The sequence below is a fragment of the Gobio gobio genome, assembly GCF_949357685.1.
Source record: "Gobio gobio genome assembly, chromosome: 1".
Lineage (NCBI taxonomy): Eukaryota > Metazoa > Chordata > Actinopteri > Cypriniformes > Gobionidae > Gobio > Gobio gobio.
The window spans coordinates 84060210-84070061 of record NC_137097.1 but is presented as its reverse complement, the minus strand read 5'-3'; the positions used below and the strand labels follow the sequence as shown (position 1 = coordinate 84070061).

Sequence of the window (9852 nt, the reverse complement as noted above, 5' to 3'; positions counted from 1 at the left end):
TTCAGAGCAAGGTTGAGCTAAAGTTTCTGGGGAAACCTTGGCGCATGAAGGGTAATTGTGCTGCAGTAGATGCTGATGTGGAGGCAAAGTGCTTCTTTCTTTACTATCTCCTATTTCAGCATTCAATCTTGATTCCTCTTCTGCATACACAATGTATTCAGCTTCCATGACTTCAAAATCCCTTTGCTCCTCCAGCATTTTCAACCTCTCTTGTTGGGCTAGCACCTCTTTTCTTTGAGCTGAGATTTCTTTTTCTCTCTTTAGTTCAGCACGCTTTGCAGCTAAGCGTGCCGCTGCTTCCGCCCTTTTTACTGACATATGACTTCCATGCTGACTATCTCTTTCAGCTCTCGACACAGTTGATCCATAAATTGACCTGGCGTCATCTCTTTGCAATAACTGGACGAGTGTTTCTTTTACAGCTTCAGCATCAAACTCCTTAGTGCCAACTTCTGCGCAACGTCTTTTCAGTAGTGCAGTTATTTCACTAGTAACTGAAGTACAGCTATCCATTCTCCTTCTGATATCTTGAGATGGGACGTTCAATGCACGGATACTCTCATATATTTGTTTTAACTCTGCTTCACGTTTCTCTGCCGTTACCATCATGTCATCTAACGCATTTTTAGAGCACTCTTCTTTCAGTTTAGATCGGATTAACTGAGCTTCGGCTTTAAAGTTTAAGTATGTGAACATAAACTTCCGTTCTTTCTTTGCTAACTCGTCACGTCTCAACTCAAGCATTTTTTCTGTTGGACGCCTTTCTCTTTCTGATCGCCTAACTTCTTGCTCAACTCGTGATGATGGTTCCTGGAGTCTCGTCTTATTAACTTCCAGATCTGCATTAATTTCAGCTAATCGTTCCTCATAGTTTTGTCTGTCTAAGACATCAATTTCAGTTTCTAATTTCCCCTCTAATTGTGCCTTTTCATCTTCAAGAGCTTGAATCACGTGGTCTAAGACATAATTCTCTGATCTATTTTGATCCATGTTGGTAATTTGCTTTACACCACACTATTATTCAGCTTTAAACCCTGATAACAAGCTGTAATACCATGTGGAAATTGCAAAATGTCAATTATTAAACAAGTTACACTCTTCTATCAACTTAGAAAAGTATCAAATGCAAATATTTGTGTCAACCATTTGCATACAATTTAAACTAGAATATGTTAATGTTAAGGCAACATCCACCAAGAAATGAGATTTCAAACTGAAAATATACAGTCTGACCTGTAAATCCAAAGATAGCAACTCTTATAGACAACTGAATTGTCCAACACGTCGCAACGTTGCCGCCTTGTGGCTATCAGTCATCACTGCAGCACTATATTCTTGCGTTGCTTTTCTGCGCGGCAAGGAATGCAGACACGTGAAACGCAATGGAGTTTCAATGCAACGAAATCGCGTAGGTTACTTGAATGGCGACGTCTTCACTTCCACCAATGGCAACATTTTTCCACCGCCGTTGACTCTTCACATCAAGGGCTGGCAACGATCTTTCCTTTTCCATGATGAACTCTTGCACTCTTCCAAGGGGTTGTGAATACACGTTTTTTCACTATAACGGCTCCTGAATGTTTTCTCCAGACCAGAAAAACCACGCTTCAACTGATGCCTTAGATGTCTTCAATATTTAATGTCTTCAGGACAATCAACATCAGACACATCAAATGGACACCGTGAAAAAACTGAAAATAAATAAAATTACAATCAAATTCGTGATGAAATTGTTTTTCCATGACGTTGTTTGATTAAGCCCATAGCTTATTAAACTGAAATAAATACATATAGTACCTTAAATTATAAACAAACAATAACCAAGATATAAACAACGTACCGTGTGCTTTCCAATCAGGATTCAGGAGACATTATGAGACATCTTATTATCAAACAGTCTTTTCAATCTTCGCAGCTCTCAATTCGTGTGCGCAACACCTCATGTTTTTTCGGTGTTCACCCTTATCAAATCACATGACTGGTACGTCTTATGTTACTCATTTTCTCCTGTAGGTGTCACTATTGCCAGACTATAATTCAAAACAAATATACAATTCTCAAACAAGTATTCATGAATTACAACATTTAAAACAAACAAAAAACAAAACATTCAAGAAGTGACCAAAATATTCAGAAAGAAAAAAAATTCTTTATCTACGACAGCTACATCCCTTGTGTCACTCGCTCCCTCCTCACTGGTCATTGTTAGGGTCTTCCCCAGGAGTTGCACATTTCTATCAGAGAAAGATAGCTCCGCTTCTCGTCGCGACTGGTCAACTAACTGCCAGTATATTTTCTTCCACTCTGTTTTAGGGAGCTTTTTGTGCTCTTGTTTGTACGGCTTCACTTTCTCATCCAGTATCTGCTTCTGAATCTTCTGAATGCATTTCTCTGTTTCATCAAACATGTCACTTGTAAAGTGCGTCCCTCCATTCTCTTCCACCATTCTCTCTATTTTACCGAGCAGATCTTTGATCTCTGGGAAACTGACAGAATCATTGTCCAGACAGAAGAATCTGTTTCCACAACTGTCAACAAGTTTTTTGAGATCTGGATCACCTTCCTCTAGATACTGCTCAATGGTTTTATTTTGTTTCTCTAATTGATCTTTGTATGTGAAAAGGATCATTGTGTATTTTATTATCTGTTCTCCAAATACTTTTTTGAGATGTTGCACTGTGTTTTTCTCTAATGATGATAATGAACACGTGCGGTCCAGGAGAAGCGAAGGTTACACATTTAACTATTTCAGTTTTAATCCCATCTTCGCTGAGTTCAGTATCATAAAGTCCAGGTGTGTCGATCACTGAGATCTCTTTACCCATCCTCACCACAGTTTCTAAATTACACTGTTTCGTCTGAGAGGTGGAACTGGCTGAAGATTTGAACACATTTCTACCGATGATGGCGTTTCCAGTGGCACTTTTCCCACATCCAGTTTTTCCCAGCAGAACCAGCCTGATCTGATCTTTCCTTCCAGAAATAACATCTGTCTCAGCTGGATCTTCAGCTGAAGACTTTCCTGAAACTATAGATCAAATCAAATCAGTAATAGAACACTTATTCTTCCCATATGACCAGTGCAGCAAACTAGTGAATTTACACTTAATGAAAAAAAAATCACTATATATCTTAATTATTAAAGTTAGCAATGGCAAATATATAGTAGTAAAAAAAAGTATGTGAACCACTGGGAATGAACTGGTTTTAAAATGTGATCTGATCCTCATCTAAGTCACAACAATAGACAAACACAATGTGCACAAAGACACAAAGCTGATGACACACAAACCATTCTAATTTCTTTTGTCTCTATTGAACACACCCATTCACAAACATTCACAGTGCTAGAGGAAAAAGTAAGTGAACCTTGTTCAGGATGATTTTTTGATTAAACTGCTTCAGTTGAGACACATTTGTAGCAGTGGCGTAGCGTCTGGGCATGCAGGGTATGCACGTGCAAATGGGCACGGGCCAATAGGGGGCCCGCCCATGGAGAACTTTTAATTAAAACGAGGGAATTTATTTTTAATTTGTGGCCACAATGAATATTTGTATGTAAGGCATGTTTAGTAATTACTTGTTTCTCTGTAATGAATTTCCCCGTCATTTCTCTTGTTCGCGTTTATAATTTTTTTGCACCATGTGTCAATTTTGCAAAACTCCCATATATAATTACTGTACTCCCATATATAATTACCCTACTCTAATTAAGACATATATTCAAGACATGTATTAAAAACAGAAGCTGGGACGCCAAGACCATCAGGCTCGGCTACGCGATTCAGTTCGCGCAGGCTCCTCCCCGCTTCTGGGGAGTCCACCCACCATGATGGGGCCTAATGCCCCAGTCATGCGTGCGGAGGTTGCCACCCTACTGGCGAAGGGTGCGATCGAGCCTGTCCCTCCAGCCGAAATGAAGTCCGGCTTCTTCAGCCCTTACTTCATTGTACCCTAGAAAACCGGTGGGTTATGGCCAATCCTGGATCTGCCCGTCTTGAACCGATCCCTTCACAGGCTTCCGTTCAGGATGTTGGCGGCGAACGCCTTCTCGAATGCATTCCTCCAGTAGATTGGTTTGCAGCGGTCGACCTGAAGGACGCCTACTTCTATGTGTCCATCCTACCTCGACACAGACCGTTCCTACGGTTTGCAAAAGTTCTCTTTAAGAGAGTTTCTCTTAAATCTGCAAGTTAGGAGCTACTTTTAGCTTTGAGATGTTTTGTGAATACGGCCCCTGGTGCATCACCCAGACATCCACCCTGATATTATCCTGTAGGATATTTTGATAAACTTTTTCATTTTCCTCTCTGTGATGGCAAGTGGTTCAGGCCCTGAGCAGCAAAGCAAGCCTGATGTTCAATCATGATGTTCCCTCCACCTTACTTCACCGTTGGGATGCTTTCGTTGGAATAATTTTATGGATTCACTTACTTTTTCCTCTAGCACTGTGAATGTGTCATCAGCTTAAACACATTGTCTTTGTCTATTGTTGTGACTTAGATGAGGATCAAATCACATTTTATGGAAAATTACTGCAGATCCCAGGGGTTCACATACTTTTTCTTTACATACATTTAAGCCCAAAATTATTCATATCCTTGGTAAATATGATCAAAGAAGGCTGTGAAAATAAATTTGATTTGTTAATCCTGATCTTGATTTTTTTTTTATAAATGATAAACATCTAACCTTTCATTGGATGATAATACTTGTAAATGGGGGAAACCTCATCATGAAATAAATGTTTTTCTCCAACACAAATTGCTCACAATTAATCATACTCAAGATTCAAGATTCAAGATTCAAGAGTTTTATTTGTCACATACACAGTTATATACACAATATACAACTGGCAGTGAAATGTAAACAGGTCCGCTCCATGGACAGTGCAAATAACAGTTACAAGAAATTAAAATAGAAATAGAATAAAATTAGAATAAAAAGTATTAACATAAGTAGAATTATAAATAAATCAAGTAAAGATAAAAATAGGAAATAAGATAAAATAAAAATATAAAAAATATGTGGATATGATAAGTGAGATAAACTGTAGACTTAAAAATACTCTTTCATTCAATACTTATGTCAACCTCCCTTTCCCAAGAGTCTTCTCCTATAATGCCTGATTTGTTTGGAGATCAGAGAGCATTCCTCCCATTCACCAAGGGTATGAATAATTTTGGGCTTAACTCTATATACACAACTTACAATTGCCAGGAGAACCTCTTTTGCTGTTGCGCCTCTTCATTTGTTTCAAAGTAAATATCCCTCTGTTCTTCATCATCGTTCTTTCAATCTTCTTCAGTAGTTCTTGTATCTGACTCTCTGATTTACTCTTGTTATTGAAACAGTGAAACCTTCCTTCACATTCAGTCACCAGCATCTGGAGATCTGCATGATCTTTGCTTTGTAGATATTCCTCAATGGTCTGTGGTTCATCCAGATCCTCCAGTTCATCTCCACATGTAAAAAGGATCATGATGTACTTCTGAACTTCAGGACCAAATAAACCTTTAATGAACTCCAGAATCTCTTCCTCTTTTTTCACAGGTTGCTCTAAAGGAACGGTGAGCAGAACCGCACTGAGACCTGCTGAACATCGTTTGATCAGCTCCTCTTTCAGTTCCTCCAGCTGCTCTTTATTCAGATCTGGATCCAGTGGATCTGGAGAGTTAATCACATGCACCTGCTTCTCTCCAATCTGTGTTTTACCCTCGCAAATGTCAGACTCATGCTTCTTAACTTTAAACTTTTTTTCTCCCAGTATAGTGTTTCCAGAAGAGCTTGACCCAGAACCAAATCTGCTCGTCAGAAGAATCCTGATCACTGGATCATCTAGACTGGAGCAGATCTCTGACATCTCTGAAATAAAAGTATGGAATAAGATCAGAATCAGGTCAGGGCAAGCTATCATTCTTCTCACTGCAGGCCAAGAGCAAGAAAATAACAAAACATACACTCTAAAAACCTTTTTATTTATGTTGGATAGTTTTTGCATAACTCCGCTAATGGGTCAAACTAACTGACGGTACTAATGTCAGCTTGTAACATTAGTCATCTACACATGACACAACAGCGGAGTTGAATACTGACAAGAGGGTGTTTAAACATCGAAAGGAGTTCATGACACTATGTAAAGCATTCCTAGCTAAAATATAAACTGGCTCCACCGTACGTACTTCCGTCTGGGATTGCGGCATATTCTCTGGTTTTCTCAGGTCAAATTTTAACCGGTCCAATCAGCGAACAGAGGGAGTGGCTGAGAACAATGACGTTGATGTCGTGCGCTAGTTTGAGATGACATGCGTCACAACCAAACGTTAGCGATTGGCTATGGCAGATCAAGAATGGCTCTGGGCAGATCCAATAGTTTTAAACTTCAACAGAGTACCCCCATTCAAGGAAGTTAACGCTTGTCAATGGAGAGTGGCCAGACTCGCTGTACAAATAAAATGTACGAGAGTTTGGTAGGACTAGGCTAGCTAAAATACAGGTTGTGGAAAATTTCTTGACATAAATGTTTTCATTTAATTGTCACAAGCTATTGCTCTTAGGCCTGCCTGAAAATGAAATGCGCGGCAGCAGGTCAGGCTGGCACTTCACTGCTCACCACGGCAGTGCTGCAAGTGTACCAGGCTGACTTATTGAAAGACTTGGACCAGGGTTAGGGTCTGTCTCCTGAAGCGGTATCCGAGTTGAGCCGCACCATGGATTTGGCTCCCCGGGCCACCAAACCGACTGCCGCCACGGTTGGTAGATTGTTGGTGGCGAGGATGGCAATGGAGAGGCACCTGTGGGTGAACTTAGCGGACATCGGGGAGAAAACACTTTTCTTTCTCCTCGATGACCCAGCCTCAAAGTCTGAACTTTTTCGCCACCTCCATAGAGGTGGTGTTCAGGGAGGTTCATTTGAGCAACCAGATAGTTGATGTTTCAAGTGTTCGGCCCCTTAGGGCCGCCTTGATAATCATTCTGTACTGAGTACTTGAGAGTCATTCTGCTGAAGCTATTGCTCTATTAAATTCCAGGCAAGTTCACAATTTCAAGTGTCTGGCTCTCTGTGAGTCCATCTTGATAACCTCTCTAGGTTGAGTGAAGTGGCTTACTCTCACCAAGAGAGTAAAAAGCACTATGCTGAAGCCTCAGCTTTCCCGAGCTACAGATAGATCACGACTGGTGACTCTGGGGGTTGACAAAATGTCCTCCTAAAAGTGACTGGCCTCCTTTTGGCCCCCTGGCCATACTCCCTTAAAAGGAACCCCTTTGGCGTGGGTATTTCGTTCCTCAATAGCATCTTAGGACACAGTGCGAGTTCCCTTTCAAAAAGGGAATCTGTCGGGTTATGATAGTAACACTGGTTCCGTGAGAACTTGGAATGAAGCACTGCGTCTCATTGCCATGCTTCCGGAGCGGCCTGCACAGACCCTTCAGACGATAAATGGATGACATGTTCTCTAGGCGCCCCTTATATAATTCCTGGTTGTACTAATATGTCATAGGCTGTCGTCTGACAATCTTTTCCGGAAAAAAACTAAACACTATTAGTACCACTCACTGGACATTTCACTTTGAAACTGTCGTGAAACGTGTACAATGCAATGTATTTTTGCAAGATATTTGCCATAGGTACGTTTTTCTAATGAGCCTGGCCTTCTAATTATGTAGCCCTAAAATATGAAGAAAAAACATCATCCTAAATACAAGCTTCATGGTGCAAAAAAAGTAAACAAAAATAAAATAATAATAATTGGTTAGTGAGACATCTACATAAGTTACTCATTTCGTATCACATCTTGTACAGTTTTATTAAACAAACACTGTGACATTACACACATTTCTGCAGCAGTTATTTGTCTCACTTTGTCTCAAAAAACAGATTCCATGTTCACCAGAATTCTTCTGTACGGCCAGTGAAATACAAACACTGAACTTTGTGCAGTCTTGCAATGAAATAATTGACCTAAATATTAACTTAAACTTTTTTTTAGCTGACCTACACTGAGATAAAAGAACACTTAAAAAATACTCTGATTTGTTACAGCCAAATCTATTAGTTTTTCTTAAATTATATTTATGGTTTTGTTCAAACCATACTTTTTGGTTTGATATAAATATTTATTTTTCTGAAGACAAAAACTTTCGTATAAAGTAAGTAGAATATTTAGATCATACCATATTTAATCAATACATTTTCTTTTTTACGTAAGCCAGAATGTTATTTAAACCGGTTTAGTCAGTTTGACTAAAAGCATAAAATAACATAAAAATGAGAATTAACAATTTTGTTAATTGGTGTTTACAGAGAGTTGGTATGCAGAAAACAGCTTTATTGACTGCAGAAATTATTGTTGGCTCTACTCATTCTTGCAGTGTTTTTTTTTATTATTATACATAACTGAAAATATGATTCATATTCAATTTACAAAAGGCCTTTTGAAGATGTCTTTATTTCTGGTATATAAACTAAATGTAACACTGACTAACAAAATCCTTCAAAAGTGAAAATTCTGGCTAATTTAGCTTTTGTTTATCCTAAATATAAAATAAAAAAATCATATTGACCTACAGTAAAGCATGCTTTTCAATTAGATTAGCTCTTTTTCAGAGAACAATGATTAAATTATAGGCCCTGGCACAGGATCTAATTAATTAAACTATACTTCAGATAAAAGTTAAAGAAAAAAGTTTGGCAAAAACAAATGCAGTCCTTGAGTCTGTGTGGAGAGATTTCTTACCTGTCGATGTGGAAGGTCAAACCTCAGTCGAAGGTCAAAGATCGATCTTTAGTGAGTGCGACTCCAGACACAAGAATAAAGCTTCTTAGAAATCAAAAACAGCAGAAAACGTTAACAAAAGCCCACCCTTTAAATGAAAGATTTTGAGGATTTCGTCCAAAGAAAAGCAGAGAGAACAGCAGCTGCAGCGATTCCCTGTTGTTTCTGTTACCTGTGAGAGAAGGCGTCTGATTGGTTCACACTCCATAAACATGATCAGACACTGACCGATGACCCGCATGAGCTAATGATTACCAAATGCTGTATTACAGATTTATTCCAGTAACAGTCACAGACACAGATTGGTAAAGCCTCTATGAAAGCGTCTCATGCGGGTCATCGGTCAGTGTCTGATCATGTTTATGGAGTGTGAACCAATCAGACGCCTTCTCTCACAGGTAACAGAAACAACAGGGAATCGCTGCAGCTGCTGTTCTCTCTGCTTTTCTTTGGACGAAATCCTCAAAATCTTTCATTTAAAGGGTGTGCTTTTGTTAACGTTTTCTGCTGTTTTTGATTTCTAAGAAGAAAATCAAAAACATGCAAGATGGCGCCGCCGTGCTCGGTCGCCGTTCAGGTCGCTCCGCTAAGACTTTGCTTTTATTTATTATTCTACTCTCTTTTACTCTCTATTCTTTCCAACGGATCATCTGCTTTTATCTGTTACGACAGCAAAACACTTCTGGAAATTGGTTACCGCTACACTGACCTGTTTCAGGACACTTTCTCCAATCTTCCATCTGAGATTCGCCGGGACGCCGAGTTGAACAATGGCCACTCGAGTCGACGGCGAAGATTCAAAAAACACAGCGGGAAACGCGCTGGGATCCGCAACAGACTGAGAAAAAGAGCATTCAGTCCTCCTCTCCCGAGCATTTTGCTCGCAAATGTCCAATCCTTGGAGAATAAGATGGACGATCTTAGAGCCAGGATAAGTTTTCAACGGGACTCTGTCACGTTACGCTGAGGGAAACTGAGGTGAGGACTCATGCGCAGGATGGGAATGAATATATAATATAAATAATATATATAATATAAAAATGAATATAAACACAAACAAAAACCCACAAGGGGG

At 39.5% G+C, this 9852-nt stretch overlaps 1 protein-coding gene across 2 annotated transcripts; it reads right to left on the bottom strand.

Moving 5' to 3' along the window:
- Nucleotides 1-262: 262 nt before the first annotated feature.
- On the bottom strand, nucleotides 263-8967 carry LOC307127784 (uncharacterized protein). 2 transcript variants are annotated; one of them, XR_013816682.1, is made up of 4 exons: nucleotides 8739-8967; nucleotides 5212-5865; nucleotides 1841-3028; nucleotides 263-1691 (listed from the first exon to the last, which is right to left on the bottom strand). XR_013816682.1 is itself a non-coding variant. In XM_079819213.1 (3 exons), the coding sequence occupies exons 2-3, from the start codon at nucleotides 5861-5863 to the stop codon at nucleotides 2586-2588; spliced, it is 1095 nt and encodes a 364-aa protein (XP_079675339.1). In that variant the 5' UTR covers nucleotides 5864-5865; nucleotides 8739-8953; the 3' UTR covers nucleotides 1617-2585. The 2 variants fall into 2 exon arrangements, 1 of the variants encoding a protein (XP_079675339.1); XM_079819213.1 differs by having other exon boundaries at nucleotides 1617-3028; nucleotides 8739-8953.
- Nucleotides 8968-9852: the final 885 nt, after the last annotated feature.

Bases quoted from the DNA above. Each gene is read 5' to 3' on its own strand.
- LOC307127784 (XM_079819213.1), bottom strand. From the start codon at position 5,863: ATGTCAGAGATCTGCTCCAGTCTAGATGATCCAGTGATCAGGATTCTT. The intron at 3,029-5,211 runs GTAAGTTGTGTA...TTTGATCTATAG, and splicing joins AAGAGGTTCTCCTGGCAATT to TTTCAGGAAAGTCTTCAGCT.